Here is a 19,409-nt window from a genome sequence, read left to right as displayed (position 1 = left end):
TTCTCAAATAGAAAAATATGTAAAAGAAACTAACATGTCTTAATTCTTAGACATATTCTTATTAGTTTGTTTTGTAGATATCTCGGTAACCAAAGAAAAACAATGCAAAAAGGCCCATATTTTTTACTTTGCTTCAGATCTTCAAAATTATTGGCCGTCACTTGTCATGCGACTTCAAAACCCAAATAATGTAATATAAGTATATAACTAATTTAATTACCGATATATCAGTTTTCAGATAAAAAAATATTACAAATACCATATCCATATAAAATGGATAATGAAACACATCCAAAAAGTATAAATAAAACTCTTATTTTTTGGATAACAAAAACATACCACGTTAGGAATCACATCCACAACAAGAGGTGGTTCTTTTGGCAACCACCACTCACCACTTCAAACCACCATCCCGTCACGTTAATGCCACATCACCGCCAGCATGGACTCTATCTTACTCCACCACCCACTCTTCCCGCCATTCACCACCACAAGAAACCCGACAACCTACGCACGTCCTAAGCAGCCACCGTTACTTTTTGGCCACAAGCCACCAATTCTCACCTGCCGGGCACTCCGGGATTCCGGCGCCGGAGAAAATTTCCCGTCACCGGAAAATTTAGAAAAGTTTAAAACAGTGGATGCTGAAATTACACCGGAAACAATTGACTTCTTTGTTAGTGATGCCGAGGGTGATCCCGATTGCCCCACTGACGGATTTTCATCGGTCGAAGATGCGCTTTCGGATCTCCGGCAAGGGAAGGTTTGCTTAGCCTTTCCCCATCACTCTATTTTCTTTTATTTGAAACTATGATAAAAATAAATTTATAATATATACTATTATAACAAGTTTTAATTATAAGTTATAAAATGATTATAATGTATATAAATTAATTAATAAATAATAAATAAACGGAACTCAAGTTTTAGAAACGAAGCAAAACGAGCCGAACTCGAGTTTTAAACGATACTACACATTAAGCATCATTTTGGCCTTTTAGGCTAGGCTGGTCTACACGGCTACACCCATAATAACAAGGGTGCAAACGAGCCGTGTCTTTTTCATAAACTACTAGAGCTCGGATGGATAAAACTCGAAACGAGTGTTCTAGAGCTTGAGCCAAGCCTCAAATAAAGCTCAATTAGTCATTGAGCCAAAACTCGAGATTGTGTATTTTTAAGTTTACCTCTTTTGAACTTATATGTATTAATTTTACATTGTACAGTCGAGCTCGAGCCGAGCTTTGACTCGTTTAAGTACTACACGAGCTCGACTCGCTTAAGGTTTTTCTCAAAACATATAAAAATAATTAAAGTTTAAAATGTGTATAAATTAACTAATAAATTAAAATTTATATTAATAAATGAGCAGAGCGCCGAGCTTGAAAAAACAATTCACTAGCGAAGCTCGAGCTTTAGAAAAGGTGCTCGAAAGTAACAAGCTCGAGCTCTAGTAAGTTAAAATGCGCCAAGCTCGAACTCCATTTATTAATATATTATATATGTATATGAAGAGGTATGCACCCGCCTCAACACCGAGCGAGGCGGGTCAACCCACAAGATATAGACAAGAGGCTTGAAATCAAGACATTATGAAGGCGTAAAGCCAAAACCTGTGCGCATGGCGCATATCACATATGCTCATGCATCACATGCTCAGGCATCACATGCTCAGGCATCATATGCCCAGGCACCACATATGCTCAGGCATCACATATGCTCACGCATCACATATGCTCACGCATCACATATGCTCACGCATATCACATTTGCGCGTGGCGCATCAGCGCGTGGCGCATATCACATGATCGTGCATATCACATCTGCGCATGAAACATCTGCGCGTGAGAATAAAGAGAAGACCTCGCGCATCCTCATGATTGGCGCATATCACACATGCACATAATCAACCTCGTCCTTATCCAAATCAGGATTAGGGCAACCATGATTGTGCACGTCAGACAACCTTCCAGAAGGTATCTTTTTAAGGAATAAGAATATGCTGATGTTGACAACTGCCAATGAAAGGTGGACAACTCAGCATAACCCATGTGCTACCACGTGATTATAACCAATGAAAAAGCACCAGGTGTCCCCAAGGACACGTGGCGCAAAGCAATTGGAGGAGGCCAGCAAGGCCATGATTAGGTCTGAGCCCAATCATTGGAAACCCTAGCACTATAAATACCACATCAACTTCACAAGGAAGGACACATTCAATAACATCCAATAACACACAATTACAGAGTATTCAGCTATTAAGCAATACACTCCATATTCCTTACTCTCATATTATTATCTTCTCCTACATACACTTATTCTCACACCGGAGGGTTACCCCAAAGAGGACCCCTCTGTCCCTTTCTGAGGGGTAAGTTTACGGTGCTGTTCATTTTGTAGGTGGAAGAACCCAGATCCATCAGATCCAAGAGAAACCATCGGTGAAATAGCATAATCAAACCCGAGGAAAGTAGATCGTCTACCAGTGAGTCGATCCACGTTTCTTCATTGGCGCCATCCGCTGTTACAACGGCAACAAGATCTCATCAGATCTCTAAAAAAACAAATTATCACCATGGTTTCTGGTGCTCGTAACGTCGATCAAGTTCTGGAGGATATTGAACGTGAGGATGTTAATGAGGGACAGCAGTTTCTGAGGGGGCCGCGTGATTCTACGCGCACCACCAGTAACCGTCCCTTCATCACAACTCCTCACGGCCAGACTGAAACTCCTCCAGACGATCTCACGTTACAAAATCTTGCCGGCGCGAAACAAAAAGGACCAATGGGTCCAGAAGATGAAACCAATGACCCTAAGGAATGGCTCATAAACAAGCAACGACGTCTAATGGACAAGTACAATGAGATAGTCAAACAGAAAAAGTTAGCCGACTTAACACAAAGGCTAGCGTTTGACAAGCAAGCCATTCAGGGAACAAAAAGGGCGCGCGCGCCGGAAGAGGGTCACTCTGTTCACACTGAACACGCTGAGTTTAGTGATGAAGAAGTGCACAGCGTCAGGAAGACGCGAGATACTCAGGCAGGAGGCTCACAGCTCCGCGCGCACATGAACATGGCGCCTGGAGCCAGAGCCGATCTGGATCTGCACACACCATACAGCCCACCAGTGAGAGGGCAAGTGGATGTAACCACCCCATACAGGCCAGCCATCTTGGTGAAACATTCAAAATTCACTGAGCGCATTGCGAAGGCCCCCATCCAGCACAAGACCAAGATGCCAAGTGGTTTAGGCAAATATGACGGCACAACAGATCCAGACGATTTCTTACAAGGTTTTTACAACACTGGAAACCTAGAAAGCTGGACGATGCCAACATGGTGTCACATGTTTGCTCGCTGCCTCACGGGCGCGGCGCGTGTCTGGTTTGAAAGCTTGCCTACTGGGCAAATCGATGGGTTCGAGGAACTATTGGAAAAGTTCCAAGCTCACTTCGTACAACAGCGCAGACACACGCGCGACCCTGATGACATCATGCACTGCGTGCGCAGGAATGATGAAACGATTGAAGACTACATCACTAGTTTCAATCAGGAGTCTCTGGCAATCGGAGGTATCACTGAACAACTATTGCGTGTGGCCTTTATACAAGGCGCGCGCAGTGATCAACTCCGCCGAGCTCTCGTAAGCAGAGATGGCATGCCCACCACTTGGGCCAAGTTAATGGAAGCATCGCGAGTCTTCGCGAGAAATGAAAAACAGATTGCCCAAGATAGAGCGAGAGAAAGAGGGCATCAAGCAGAGGCACCGCGCAGCAGCGAAAGAAGGGGCAAACAGAACACTGTATGGTCCAGGTTGCAATCAACCAGTTTTTCTTCCGCAGAAAAACAGGCGCAACCAAGTTCACCCCAGCCCCAAAAAGACGTTCGTAATCGCGGGGAGGGTGACAAGAGGGAAGGCGGCAGAGATCCTAGCAGACCTCTGCCAAGAATCTGGACTCCCCTCACTAAAACACCTTCACAAGTGTTAAGCACTGAGAATGTCTAGTTCAAAAGCCCCAAGCCACTACACTACAAGGGACCATCAAATAGTGGCAAGTACTGCGAGTTTCACAAGTCCACGGGACACAACACTGATGCATGCCATCACTTGAAGGATGCAATTGAAAAAGATGTGAAATCAGGCAAGCTGGCTCACCTGGTGAAAAACCCAAGACCAGAAAGTGAACAACCAGAAGCAGCCTCTGCCAGCAAAAAGTACAAAAGAATCTGTGTAGCCGAGGGAGGAAGGCAAGGGCAAACATCAAGAAAGAGAAGCGCGCAAATCCAAGGAGATTGGCGCGAGCAACAAGTAATCTTCCCAAGAATCAGGGGAGGCCCTTCTATCAGCAGTCCTCTTGTCATCACTACACACATTGCTCATTACGAAGTGTCAAAAGTCCTGGTGGACACTGGCAGCGAATCAGACATCATGTATGAGCAATGTTTCAGAAAACTGGATCCGGCAGACCAAGCAAGGCTTGAAATTGTGAATGCACCAATCTCTGGTGTGTTAAATGAAATCATTCACCCCCTAGGTCAAATACAATTTGAGCTAACTATGGGGGATGAGAAACACAAGCGAGCCGAAGTTGTCAACTTCTTGGTCTTGCCCACCACTTCTTGCCACAATATGATCTTGGGTAGAGGAACGATTGCCCAATTTAACGCCATACCGTCGCCAGCGCACGGCGCGTTGGGGTTCCCAACACCAACAGGTGTAACTTTTGTATACCGAGATCATTTGTGTGCAATGACAAATACTCCGCGTGAAGGGAGAATGAAACTTCCAATGGCAGACAACGCGCCAGAGGAATGGATTCTCAACCCAAAATTCCCGGAGCAGAAGATCACAATTGGCGCAACGATATCAGACGACGCGAGGTTGAGAATGAAAAGATTGCTCATGGCATATATGTCGGTCTTCGCGTGGCAACACTCTGATATGACTGGGGTTCCGCGAGACCTGGCACAACATTCTCTCAACACGTTCAAGTCTGTAGAGCCAATTGCTCAAAAGAAGAGAGTCATGGGGGATGAGAAAGCGAGGGCCATGAATGAGCAGGTTGAGGATCTACTGCGCGCAAGCATCATCCGCCCGATACGATACCAGACATGGGTAGCCAATCCTGTGATGGTAAAGAAAAGTAACGGGTCATGGAGGATGTGCATTGACTTCAAGGACCTCAACAAAGCATGCCCAAAGGATTGTTATCCCCTCCCAAACATCGACGCAAAGGTGGACTCCGTGGCGCCATTCAAGCTCAAATGTTTCCTGGATGCCTACAAGGGCTATCACCAGATTCAAATGGCACCACAAGATGAGGACAAGACCGCCTTCAGAACCGACAAGGGTGTTTTTTGTTACACAAAAATGCCCTTTGGTTTGAAGAATGCGGGCGCCACCTACCAAAGACTTATGGATGCCGTTTTCAGCGAGCAAATTGGAAGAAACCTAGAAGTCTATGTGGATGATTTGGTGATCAAGAGCAGGGAGGAGAAACAAATGCTCAAAGACATCGAGGAAACCCTTGGGCGCCTAAAGGAAGTTAACATGAAGCTCAATCCGAGCAAATGCACTTTCGGCGTACAAGAGGGAAAATTTCTAGGTGTAATGGTTACCAAGGATGGTTTCAAGGTGAACCCAGAAAAGGTGGAGGCCATCCTGGACATGCCCTCGCCATCCACCATGAAAGAAGTCCAGAAGCTGAATGGTAGATTGGTTTCAATCAACAGGTTCCTAGCGAACCATGCAAGCAAATCTACCCCATTTGTCAACACATTGAGGAATTGCTTAAAGAAAAGCCAATTCAAATGGACTCCTGAGGCTGAGCAAGCTTTCAGTGAGATAAAAGAATGTTCGATAAATCTGCCCGCGCTCACAGCTCCGCTTCCTGGTGAAACTTTGACATTGTACCTATCAGCAGGAGAGCGCGCCATCGGCGCAGTATTGTTGGTGGATCGCTAGGGAATCCAAACGCCAATATACTATGTGAGTCGGGTGCTGACAGATCCTGAGACGCGCTACTCAATCATGGAGAAGTTAGTTTTGTCACTAACACACGCGTCGCGCAAGCTTCATAGATATTTCAATGGTCATCCCATTGAAGTACTTACTGGTTACAACATCCAGCAAGTCTTGCGCCGCCCCGCGCTCTCGGGAAGGCTGACAAAATGGGCCCTGGAATTAGGTGAACACACGATCGCCTATAAGCCCCGTCCAGCAATAAAGGGGCAAGTTTTAGCTGATTTCATCGCAGAAATCCCCGAAGGAAGAGTTGAAGAGGCTCAGCGCGAGGTCGACCCTCCGCGAGCCAATGATGAAGAAAATGTTTGGAGATTGTTCACTGACGGAGCTTCAAACAACGAAGGGTCCGGCGCAGGTCTCAAACTGGTGGATCCAGAGAATCATGAATATACTTATGCCATCAGGTTGGACTTCAAGAGCACCAACAATGAGGCTGAGTATGAAGCCCTGCTGGCTGGGCTGCGCATCGCGCACAAATTCGGAGTTAAAAAGCTAGAGGCCCATGTTGATTCATACTTGGTAGCAGCACAGGTCAATGGCCTTTATGATGCCAAGGAGAACACCATGCCTCTATATCTAGAGCAGGCGAAAAAGCTCATCGAGCAATTTGACTGCTTCAGAATCATTCATATTCCGCGCAGTGAAAACAAATCTGCAGACGCGCTGAGTAAGATGGCATCAACCAGTTTCGATCACTTTGGCAAAGATGTCAGGGTAGAAGTAATGACCAACCCGTCGGTGGTAGCGAAGTCTGTCCTTGTAACTCATACAACCCCTTTATCATGGATAACTCCAATAATGGAATTCTTGAAGGAGGGAAAGGTACCTGACGATCGCGCACAGGCGAGGAAGATAAGACACAAGTCGCAGAACTATGAACTCCTTGATGGCACATTATATCGACGCTCTTATCTTGGGCCGCTCATGAAATGCCTAGATGCTGAAGAAGCAAGCTATGTGATCAGAGAGATACACGAAGGAATCTGTGGAATACACGCTGGCCCGCGCATGGTGGTTGCCAAGGCAATGAGCGCCGGTTACTATTGGCCAGGCATGTACTTGGACGCTCTGAAAGAGATCCAAAAATGCAAAGCATGTCAGAGCTATGCGCCAAACACCATGCGGCCAAAGAACAACTTGATTCCAGTGACCTCCGCATGGCCTTTCCACAAATGGGCAATCGACATTGTGGGTCCCCTTCCGCAAGCGCAAGGGCGAGTAAAATTTTTGGTAGTGGCAGTAGACTATTTCACAAAATGGGTTGAAGCCAAGCCACTAGCAAAAATCACAGCCGAAGCGATGAAGCAGTTTATCTGGAGCCACATCATATGCCGTTTTGGCTTGCCCATGGAAATTGTGAGCGATAATGGCAAGCAATTCACTGACAAGAAGATATCCAGCTGGCTCAAGGAGTTGCGCATCAACCAAATTTTCACTTCAGTTTATCACCCTCAGGGGAATGGCCAAGTGGAACGCGCTAACCAAAGCTTGCTGAATGGGCTGAAGAAAAGGTTAGAGGGAGAATCCCATTCTTGGGTCGAAGAGCTACCTAATGTCCTGTGGGCACACAGGACATTAAGCAAAACCAGCAATGGCGAATCCCCGTTCAGCCTAACCTATGGAACAGAGGCAATGATTCCAGCAGAAATTGGATGCCCATCCCATAGAGTGCTCATGATGAGCAAGATTGATAACGAGCGCGAAAGAAGGTTGGATCTCAACTTACTTGAAGGGCGCAGAGAGGCGGCTATCATCAGTGAGGCCAAGTACAAGAAAAAACTGAAAAAATATTACAACCAGCGCGTGAAAGAATGCCACTTCAAAAAAAATGATTTTGTCCTGCGAAACAATGAGGCTAGCCGCGCGATACCTCCGGGAAAAATGTCCCCCAATTGGGAGGGACCTTATCAAGTCTTGGAAGAATTGGGAAAAGGCGCATACGCCTTAAAAGATTTGAATGGAAAGAAGATCCCGCGCGCATGGAACGCAGCACAGCTTAGAAAATGTTTCATGTAAAAAATGTCAAGTTTGTAATCAAGGCTTTTTAAGCCATTATGAATAATGATACGCGCTATCTTCTCTTAATGTGGATTCTATCACCTTTTGCATACATGTTTCACACTTCCCTTTATTAATTTTGAGCAATATGACAACATTGTATTGACATCAAAACGAAATAAAACGAAGTAAAACATACATGCGCGAGCATAAAGCTCAAACGCGTTAACGAGTCTTAACTCTAAAACGTCAGGGCCTTAGCCCAATTATATTACCTTTTGCATACATGTTTCACACTTCCCTTTATTAATTTTGAGCAATATGACAACATTGTAATGACATCAAAACGAAATAAAACGAAGTAAAACATACATGCGCGAGCTTCAAGCTCAAACGCGTTAAGGAGTCTTAACTCTAAAACGTCAGGGCCTTAGCCCAATAATGTGAGCCTTAGCTCAAATCACTCACAACATCCATCCTACATACTGCGCAGCCTGACCATAAAAATACCTAAACACAACTAAGGCAAAACAAATGCCAAAACATAGTTGTTAAGGTTTCAGGTCGAGGTCGCGCATGCAATTGTAATGGATATCTGAGCAACACATTGATACGTAAAGGCGAAAAAACGAATAATTCCATATAATAAATGCGCGATAACGTCGCGCAAAAGAGGAATAATGAAAACGCCAAGGCACGTGTCAACATAATCAAGATATGGCAAAATCACTTACAATATGACAAGGACTAAGTATAATAATTTCCTTACAACCTTGTTCTTATTTCAACGTGCAAGCATATCTTATATTCAACTAGCAAACATGCAATATAAAGAGATGAAAGGGGAATGCGCAAGATGCGAAGAAGGGAAAAACAAAATTTCATTCCAAAACATTGAAATTTACAAGAATACAAGATGATGAGATACAAACTACAAATAAAAAACAAAAAACATGAAGGGCTTCTCAAGTCTCCACGTCGACGTCAGCCTCTTCATCATCCTCATCACCGCCCTCAGCATCTGGCGCAGCCTGCTCCTCGTCATCTCCAAACTGACCATAGTCAAGTTGTTCATCCTGAATGGAGTCTTCTGTCACAATAGTGTCAGGAGCAGATCCTTTGGCCACGCCAGAGCCGCTAGCAGGAGCAGCATTCCCAGCGCAATCATCGCCGCCACCAGCCCCTTCGCACTCGTCAAGCAATTTCTTTAGCGCGCGGAGGTCGGGCTGGTCAGCAAGCGCGGATATCTGCAAATCATAGTCAAAAATATGAGTACAAAAATACTTGGAAAATAAATCAAAGTAATCTCATTAAAGTTAAAATACCTGCCCAAGGATGGGAATGGGAGTATTCAAATACTTCTCCCCCATCGCGGCCATGTCCGCGCAGGCAACGTCGCTCTGATAAGGGTATTCGGATGGGTTCTTCTTCAACATCCCATATTCATAGCCATCCTTAAACCCTTCAGCTCGACCAACCAAGCGCGCGGCAGCGTTGCAATCCATCACAAGGGCCTGAAACTCGTCTGAATATTTCATCGCATAAGCGCAACGAGTCATACCCTGTGAGACTAGCCATTGGCGATCCTGCGCGAGAGAAGAAACAGTCGTCTCGAGGGCAGGAATCTGAGAGTTTAACAGCTCAACAGTTTCCTTAGTCTGTTTTAGCTCCTCTTTGTCGGACGCTGCTGCCGCCAAGGCTTCTTCCTTTTCCGCCCGCGCAGAATCAAGTGCTTCCTGGCTAGACGCTGCCATCGCCAAGGCTTCATCCTTCTCGGCCTGCGCGGCCGCCAGCTCCTTCTTCAGGCGCGCAACCTCACTCTCCAGTGATGATTTTTCAGTTATAGACTGGACAAGAGCTTGGTCACACGCCTTCGCCTCCAGCTCCAAGTCGCGCGCTCTGCGCGCGTACTTGTCCGCGTCCGCCTCCGCCGCCTGTAACTTCTCCCGCGCAGCCTGAAGCTCATGTCCGCGCTTCACGAAGGCGCTGTTGGCACTTGCTCTGTTCTCACTGAGCTCTGCTTGGAGCTTCTCAGCTCTCTCTCGAGCATCAGAAAGATGCCAAGCAGACACTTTAGCCTCTTGCTTCGCTTCCGCAAGAGCATCACGTACCTTTACGTAATCATAGCGAAGCTCTTGGGAGGCAGCAAAGAAGGCCGACCCAGCAAACAGATGATCGTTGAGCAAGTCATCGCGAGCGCGGTCCTCCTTAAACCTCCTTTCAGCTGGAGGCACAGCATGAGCCCAGAATTCCGCACACACACCCATGGACTGAAATGTGCTGTCTTCAGTAATATTCCATCTCGGGCGGTAAATGTGATCGGCTTCCTGCAAAAGCAAAGTAATTATCTAAGTCATCAAAACACTAAGATGGAAGTCCGCGCAGCGGAGCAAAAAAGAACCTATACCTGCGGGGATGAAGCAGAAAAGTCAGCACCAGCCCCACGAGAAGGCTCCGCCGCGAAACCTCGTGGCGCTGCAGGGCTGGCGCGGCCGCCGTCGGAGTCTTCCACTTCAAACTCCTCATCCTCCTCGGAAACAGGCCTTTTCTCCTGCGACCTAGAACCAAAATCGGTCTCGCGAGGAGGGCTGTGCGCAGGAGGAGGTAAGGGAGGTCTCGACGCCGCCAGGTCGGCGCGTAAAACGGCCTCCTGCTCCTTAGTAATCCCGATGAGGGGAGATTCATCGCTTGCAGGAGCAGGAGCAGAGGCAACGGCGCTGGCACCGGCGCCAGGAGTGCCGCCAGCAGCTTGTGCGCCAGCTACGACTTCTATGAAAAAATCAACAACAAGAAATGGTTCATGACTTGATCTAAAAGAAAGTCAGGAAAAAAATAAAGTCCCAATACGTACCTTGGCGCAACTCCGTTCGCGAGGCAAACATCGCCATGAAGTCCATTCTACCCTTTTTAGAGGGTAGGACAGGGGACTTCGAAGCGACCTCCGGCGCAGCCTCGGCATCTTGTTGCGCTTGAGGTTGATCAACCCTAATATTCTTGCAGAATTTATAGCCGGACAATTAAAAAATAGAGTTTCTTTTCGCAAAGCGATGAAAAAGGCTATAGAATTAACTGAACAAGCAGATACAAAAGGAATTCAAGTGCAAATTGCAGGACGTATCGACGGAAAAGAAATTGCGCGTGTTGAATGGATCAGAGAGGGTAGGGTTCCACTACAAACCATTCGAGCTAAAATTGATTATTGTTCATATACAGTTCGAACAATCTATGGGGTATTAGGCATAAAAATTTGGATATTTATAAAAGGTGGATAATAAACCTTTATTTCCCTTTGCATTCTATCCAGCGATGGAACAAAAAATGATAAATTCGTTTATTCTTTTTTTTATGTTCAATAAAAAAAACGAACAATTATAATTCTATAGAGTTTAATAAAAATTCAATGAATCTTTTGATAAAATTGCTATGCTTAGTGTGTGACTCGTTGGTTTTTTGAGGGTTAGTATAAAAAACCAGCCTCATAGTATAAACAAATAACTATAGAAGTAATAACCAACTCATCAGTTCGTATTATCTGGATCCAAAGAACCAGTCAAGATATGATATATTGGTCATATTGTTGTAGCAACTGAAATCTTTTTTATTAAAAAAATTTCTAAGTTGTCAATCGAAATCAAAAAGAAAGGGTATGGATAAATGGAAGGATGAGAGAAAGAAAGAAAAAGAATAAAGAATATTGATGATATAGATATAGAATTCCAATATGTAAGGTCTATGAGTCATCTCAGAAAAAATCTGCGTAATAAAGCATCAATACGGATTCATCATTAAATGGATCTTGCTCATCGAACAAAAAATAAAGAGCTTCGAGCCAATAAAGACTAAGAATATTGACTCAAAAACTAATAGCTCCGTTGTAGAATTCAGACCTAACCATTAATTAAGAAGCGATGGGAACGATGGAACCTGTGAATTCAAAAGATTTTAGTGAAAAAGAATTCGAATGATTCATTGATCGGGATGGCGGAACCGGCCAGAGACCAATTCATCTATTCGGAAAAATTATGAACTAATGAGAGAACTGAAATAGAAATTGAAAGAGTAAATATTCGCCCGCGAAAACTTTATTTTCTTGGATTGCTAAAATTGGGTCAATCCAATACGATAAAGAGTAAAACAAAAGAAAGATTTGTTTTAACATTATAAAACATTCTTTTAACATTATAAAACATTCTAAAATAGATAAATAAAAAATAGATAAATATAAGAAAAAATAGTTATTTAATATATTTATATTTAGTTATCGATAAAAACAAGATATACAAATTAATAATATATTTAATCTAGATTAAATGAAATCCATGATTCAGTATATTAATTATTAAAGTTAATTCAAATTATTTTCTATCTGAATTGAATTCAAAATCTTGAATTTGAATTGATTTATTCGCGAGGAGCTGGATGAGAAGAAACTCTCACGTCCGGTTCTGTAGTAGAGATGGAATTCAAAAAAAACCATCAACTATAACCCCAAAAGAACCAGATTCCGTAAACAACATAGAGGAAGAATGAAGGGAATGTCTTATCGAGGTAATACTATTTGTTTTGGTAAATACGCTCTTCAGGCACTTGAACCCGCTTGGATCACATCTAGACAAATAGAAGCGGGTCGACGAGCAATGACACGAAATGCACGTCGCGGTGGAAAAATATGGGTCCGTATATTTCCAGATAAACCAGTTACAGTAAGGCCCGCTGAAACACGTATGGGTTCAGGTAAAGGCTCTCCCGAATATTGGGTAGCTGTTGTTAAACCAGGTCGAATCCTTTATGAAATGGGTGGAGTAACAGAAAATATAGCCAGAAGGGCTATTTCAATAGCAGCGTCTAAAATGCCTATACGAGCTCAATTCATTATTTCGGGATAAAAAAGAAATAGGCCTTAAAAATAGCGGGTGCAGGTTTCTTTTTTTGAACAAATAATATTTCTTTTTTTCTTCGAACTTTGTATTGTAAAAAACAGATCAAAAAAAAATAAATAAAATAAAATGATATGATTCAACCTCAGACCCATTTGAATGTAGCAGATAACAGCGGGGCTCGAGAATTGATGTGTATTCGAATCATAGGAGCTAGCAATCGTCGATATGCTCATATTGGTGACGTTATTGTTGCTGTGATCAAAGACGCAGTTCCAAACATGCCTCTAGAAAGATCAGAAGTGGTCAGAGCTGTAATTGTACGTACTTGTAAAGAACTTAAACGTGACAACGGTATGATAATACGATATGATGACAATGCTGCAGTTGTGATTGATCAAGAAGGAAATCCAAAAGGAACTCGAGTTTTTGGTGCGATTGCCCGAGAATTGAGACAGTTCAATTTTACTAAAATAGTTTCATTAGCTCCCGAGGTATTATAAAACGAGACCACGATATGGTTATAGGTTATAGTAGGGTATTTAAAATAAATAGATTAAGATTCATTTAGTAGATTTTGTCTCACGTATATACCTTTCAAAATGAATATTCATAATTTCTAAAAAAAATACGTAAAATAAAAAAAAAAATACGTAAAAAAGCATGTTGATTATATCCAAATTTGGAGGCACCAATCATTTTAATTAATCATGGGTAGTGATACTATTGCTGACATAATAACCTCAAGCGCAATCATTTTAATTTTTTCATAGAAGCAGTAGCTGGCGCACAAGCTGCTGGCGGCACTCCTGGCGCCGGTGCCAGCGCCGTTGCCTCTGCTCCTACTCCTGCAAGCGATGAATCTCCCCTCATCGGGATTACTAAGGAGCAGGAGGCCGTTTTACGCGCCGACCTGGCGGCGTCGAGACCTCCCTCACCTCCTCCTGCGCACAGCCCTCCTCGCGAGACCGATTTTGGTTCTAGGTCGCAGGAGAAAAGGCCTGTTTCCGAGGAGGATGAGGAGTTTGAAGTGGAAGACTCCGACGGCAGCCGCGCCAGCCCTGCAGCGCCACGAGGTTTCGCGGCGGAGCCTTCTCGTGGGGCTGGCGCTGACTTTTCTATTTGAGTGAGCAAAGATTCATCAGCAATTCTATCAGAATCGCGCTCAAAGAACAGTAAAAGATAAGCAAAGTATACCTGTCGAAGGCGCAACGCCGCTTCCCTTTTCCACCGCGCGAAGGGAGGAGGTAGTAGCACCATACCTCGTGTGGACAGGAGGTCTGCCCACTTTTTGAGGCAGGGAAGACAAAGGAAACTTGGAGGGAAACTCCTGGGTTTTCTCAAATCCCCCCGCCTGAGTAGGAGGATCCTGAACAACAGGGGCAACATCTTTCTTCTGTTTCTTACTGGCCCCTGCGCCAGTTTTCCCCTTAGCTTTACGCTTTAGTTGGGGCGCCTCCTCCTCCTCCTCCTCCTCCTCTTCCGCGAGCTCCAGCTCGTAGTTTTCGAGCGCATCTACAATACACGCAACAGAAGTGTTAGCAAAATTTGGTATTATAAAGGAAAATGCATAAGTACAAAGGCTTACCAGGCGCATCGCTGTCAAAGACAAATCCCAGATCAACAGGGATGAACATGTCATCAAAGCGATCGGGGAAGCCAACCTCCCCAGCGCCCAGCGCGACGGAGCCACCCTCCATATGCTCATCATAGGCGGCGTGGACATACTCCTTGACGACTGCACAAAACAAGTCAAATGATATCAGCAAAAAGAATCATATTCGCGCAGAAGTAAGGCAATGAAATTAACTTACACAAGCCGTCAACTTGGATCACGGGCTCAGTCGCGCTGTCAGCCCACCTTCTGCTCATACCCACCCCCACCAGCGCCTCCTCACAAATTTTCTTGGCGGGGGATGGTTCGGCGGTCAACTTTTTAACCCAGGCGCCAGTTGGGTTCTTGAAGACACCCACATCCGCAGGCGCAGAAGAGATTACGCGCATCGTCATGCGGATGGGGATCACACCAGCCCTGATGTAAAAAAACCTCTCAGACCAGTCATGAAGGCTCTTGAATGAAACAGTGGAGCACTTCACCTTCTGACTGCGAGGAATAAATGAGAACCAAGAATCTTGGATCTTGGGCTTGTAAAAAAACTGAAAGCGCCTAGGGGTGGGCTCCTTGCGCTGAGATTTGCACATGAACTCAAAGTGAGTCATGCGCACGAGTCCAAACGGATGGACTTGGGATATATGAATCCCATAAAACTTAAGCACCGCACCCACAAACCTTGTCATCGGAAGACGAAGGTTGCAGTGGGTGAAAAAATGGCAGTCAAGGGATATATAGCCGGTAGGCGGGTCCGCCGCCGTTTGCCCGGCCCCAGGCAACATGCAGCCAAACACAGGGAGAAAACCCTGAGAGGCGATAAGGCTGTCAAGATCAGCCTGCCTCAGTTTGCAGGGGATTTCATTCCACTTCTTCACGGCCTTGGTCCTCCCTACCTCCTCCGATGAGGCCTTAGCAGCCTTCTTCCCCTTGCCGGTCTTCTTCAATGTAGACATTACTAACGATTTTCTACGGCAATGAATGGGGGAGATTGTGTTGTCTGAGCTATCAGACATACAACTGTGACAACGAACAAAGGATGCTTCTGAAGAACAGATATCTGGAAGCAGAACAAAGGTAATCGGAATACAAAGAAAGAAAAGAGCTCTGAATATTAAACAAGAAGATGAAGGATAAAAAAACTCTAAGGGCTGGCTTTTATAGGCCCAGGAGAGAGAAATATTGGTGCTGATCGGACTTCATGCGCCCCCACTCGCAGGTTTAAGCCAACGAGAGCGCGACACGTGTCTCTGACACTGTGTGAGGGGACACGAAAGGAAACTATACGGCTGCTGCCAGAGTTCACGCGCCACCACTCGCAGGAACGGACCAACGCATGCGCGACACGTGTCCCTGACAGCATGTGAGGGGACACGAAAGGCAACTGTAGCACCTCGAGCACACGAAAGGCCTGACACGTCTCCATCACTGACACATGTCAGCAACAACCAACCACGTGCAGGGACGATTCGTTTTCAAAGTGATAGAATTTCGCGCAACGATGAATAATAAGAAGAAAAAGACAAACCCCTACTAAAAGAGCAAACTATTAAGTCTAATATCTATCTTACCTCGCTCGCGCGAGACAAGACACACATTAGACTGGGGGGGCTTGAAGAGGTATGCACCCGCCTCAACACCGAGCGAGGCGGGTCAACCCACAAGATATAGACAAGAGGCTTGAAATCAAGACATTATGAAGGCGCAAAGCCAAAACCTATGCGCATGGCGCATATCACATATGCTCACGCATATCAAATATGCTCATGGATCACATGCTCATGCATCACATGCTCAGGCATCACATGCTCAGGCATCATATGCCCAGGTACCACATATGCTCACGCATCACATATGCTCACGCATCACATATGCTCACGCATATCACATTTGCGCGTGGCGCATCAGCGCGTGGCGCATATCACATGATCGTGCATATCACATCTGCGCATGAAACATCTGCGCGTGAGAATAAAGAGAAGACCTCGCGCATCCTCATGATTGGCGCATATCACACATGCACATAATCAACCTCGTCCTTATCCAAATCAGGATTAGGGCAACCATGATTGTGCACGTCAGACAACCTTCCAGAAGGTATCTTTTTAAGGAATAAGAATATGCTGATGTTGACAACTGCCAATGAAAGGTGGACAACTCAGCATAACCCATGTGCTACCACGTGATTATAACCAATGAAAAAGCACCAGGTGTCCCCAAGGACACGTGGCGCAAAGCAATTGGAGGAGGCCAGCAAGGCCCTGATTAGGTCTGAGCCCAATCATTGGAAACCCTAGCACTATAAATACCACATCAACTTCACAAGGAAGGACACATTCAATAACATCCAATAACACACAATTACAGAGTATTCAGCTATTAAGCAATACACTCCATATTCCTTACTCTCATATTATTATCTTCTCCTACATACACTTATTCTCACACCGGAGGGTTACCCCAAAGAGGACCCCTCTGTCCCTTTCTGAGGGGTAAGTTTACGGTGCTGTTCATTTTGATGGTGGAAGAACCCAGATCCATCAGATCCAAGAGAAACCATCGGTGAAATAGCATAATCAAACCCGAGGAAAGTAGATCGTCTACCAGTGAGTCGATCCGCGTTTCTTCAGTATACATTTAACTTATTTACTGCTATTGCATTTATTTAAAGTTCGTGATAGTTGTTGATGATGAAAACGGCGATATCGAAGGTAACGTTGTGTTTCCGGCGAGTTTCACGTCACCGGAAATCATCGGGTTTGTCATGAGACATGGCTCCGGTATAATATCCGTCGGCATGACGTCAGAAGATCTTGAAAGATTAAACCTTCCGTTAATGTCACCGGAAAATGAAAACTCAACGGCTCCATCTTTCACTGTCACCGTGGTACATTTTTTTAAAATTATTTAAGAATACTATTAATTATTAATTATTATTATTCACATTGCATTATTTTTATAAGGACTCTATTGATACGTCCACGGGTGTATCGGCTTCGGATAGAGCGAAGACGATACTTGCTTTAGCTTCACGGGCCTCGGGGCCCACAAGTTTTAGAAGGCCTGGCCATGTGTTTCCGTTGAAATACAGGCCCGGCGGGGTTCTAAGACGGGCGGGCCATACTGAGGCTTCAGTGGATCTTGTGACACTTGCGGGTTTGGATCCGGTTTCGGTTCTTTCGACTATTGTGAACCCAGAGGACGGATCTATCACGCCGTTGGACCGGTTAAAAACATTAGCACGTGATCACAATATCCCCATTGTTTTGATCACGGATTTGATTAGGTAAGTTCTTTCGGGTAATCAATAGTGAGTTAACCATTAGTTTATGTAATAAATCTTGACGGTTTTCTTCACATTGTAGATATCGAAGGAAGCGGGAGAGACTAGTCGAAAAAATCTCGGTTTCTAGGCTACCTACGCGGTGGGGTTTGTTTGAAGCTCATTGCTATCAAAACAAACTAGACGGAACCGAACATATAGCCGTTGTAAAGGTACTTATCGGATGATTTCGGCCCGTTAAGGTTAATTTTATTTTAAACAATATTAGAGATAAAACATATACATTACATGATCGGCCCGCTCAAAAGTAAACGGGCTGAAATTTTTACATACATCTACTTAAAATTCCATGGTGTATAGGGGGACATAGGGAACGGGCTCGATGTGTTGGTACGGGTCCACTCAGAATGTTTGACTGGCGACATATTCGGGTCAGGTCGATGCGATTGTGGTAATCAGTTATCATTAGCCATGGAAATCATCGAGGACACCGGACGAGGAGTCCTTATCTATCTTCGTGGACACGAAGGTAGAGGTATAGGCTTGGGGCACAAGTTACGGGCCTATAACTTGCAAGATCTCGGACATGACACCGTTGAAGCCAATCTAGAACTCGGGTTTGCTCCCGATGCACGCGAATATGGGATTGGAGCCCAGGTTAGACATCTAAACAGATCGGCATTTATATAGGTCATGTTGGCCCGGCCCGTTAACACCTTTTGTTCATTTTATGATTTTGTATTGGGCAGATGTTACGAGACATTGGAGTTCAAACGATGCGCCTAATGACAAACAACCCGGCTAAGTTTACCGGGCTCAAGGGCTACGGGCTGGCGATCGTGGAACGGGTCCCGGTAATGACCCCAATTACAGACGAAAATAGGAGGTACTTAGAAACTAAGAGAACAAAAATGGGCCATATATATGGGTCTGATATACCTGACCTTTAGTCAGCCCAAACATATCATTTTTTTAAATGTTTGGACTATAATCAATATATAGTGTTTATACACATTATGTTTGCATTCGCTTCTGGCCCGAGCCCGAAACCAAAAACTGCTCAAATATAAAACCCAGGCCCAACTGGCCCGGTCACTTGGGTTGGGTGGTTCCGACCAAATAACGCGCACCCCTACACATTAAAAATTAAAAATAAATAAAAAGAAAAATAAAATTTGGTATCTTAATGTAACCTTTGCTTCTTTCCATTTGTGCCTAAATTACTAGCACTAGGCCAAGCTGCCACCATCCCCCCATGAACATTACTAGCGAAATTAACCTCGCCAAAACGTAAAAGATCGCCACTACCACCGCCACCATCCATGCCAAACATCATATGAGAAGAACTCCCACAAGCCATTTTAGCATACGGTTGCGATTGCTTCAACGCCATCATCGGTGATCTCAACTTATTATGATCCCCGACATCTACTTTTTGGGTTGTAGTGACGTGATCCACTGCAGTCGTCATTGATGAGATGTGAAACGTCTTTAATGATGGCGGATTCCGCCATGTGGGAAGTGGGCCCGATAGTAGCAATGTCTGCAGAAGCGGGCCCGCTTCCACTACTGCTTCCAGCAAATTACCCTTTTGTGGCAAAGCCTTGCCTTTAATCA

The 19,409-nt window shown here is 44.8% G+C and overlaps 1 protein-coding gene and 1 pseudogene across 1 annotated transcript; both read left to right on the top strand.

Moving 5' to 3' along the window:
• Positions 1-403: 403 nt before the first annotated feature.
• LOC143615668 (monofunctional riboflavin biosynthesis protein RIBA 3, chloroplastic-like) lies at positions 404-19,217 on the top strand. Its single transcript, XM_077088738.1, has 6 exons — positions 404-763; positions 17,181-17,396; positions 17,473-17,795; positions 17,875-18,004; positions 18,153-18,449; positions 18,542-19,217. The coding sequence occupies exons 1-6, from the start codon at positions 443-445 to the stop codon at positions 18,740-18,742; spliced, it is 1,488 nt and encodes a 495-aa protein (XP_076944853.1). The 5' UTR covers positions 404-442; the 3' UTR covers positions 18,743-19,217.
• Positions 11,071-13,535, top strand: LOC143615673 (uncharacterized; annotated as a pseudogene).
• Positions 19,218-19,409: the final 192 nt, after the last annotated feature.

This window comes from Bidens hawaiensis, unplaced genomic scaffold (genome assembly GCF_021521415.1).
Source record: "Bidens hawaiensis isolate Kalapana, Puna unplaced genomic scaffold, B.hawaiensis_p1.1 tig00043725_1, whole genome shotgun sequence".
Lineage (NCBI taxonomy): Eukaryota > Viridiplantae > Streptophyta > Magnoliopsida > Asterales > Asteraceae > Bidens > Bidens hawaiensis.
The sequence above is the reverse complement of the archived record's forward strand: the minus strand, read 5'-3'. Positions and strand labels throughout refer to the sequence as shown.

What these genes read in the sequence shown, in the direction of transcription:
- LOC143615668 (XM_077088738.1), top strand. Translation starts at nt 443, where the DNA reads ATGGACTCTATCTTACTCCACCACCCACTCTTCCCGCCATTCACCACC. An exon ending in TTGATCACGGATTTGATTAG is followed by an intron (nt 17,796 to 17,874) that starts GTAAGTTCTTTC and finishes TTCACATTGTAG; the next exon opens with ATATCGAAGGAAGCGGGAGA. An exon ending in AATATGGGATTGGAGCCCAG is followed by an intron (nt 18,450 to 18,541) that starts GTTAGACATCTA and finishes TGTATTGGGCAG; the next exon opens with ATGTTACGAGACATTGGAGT.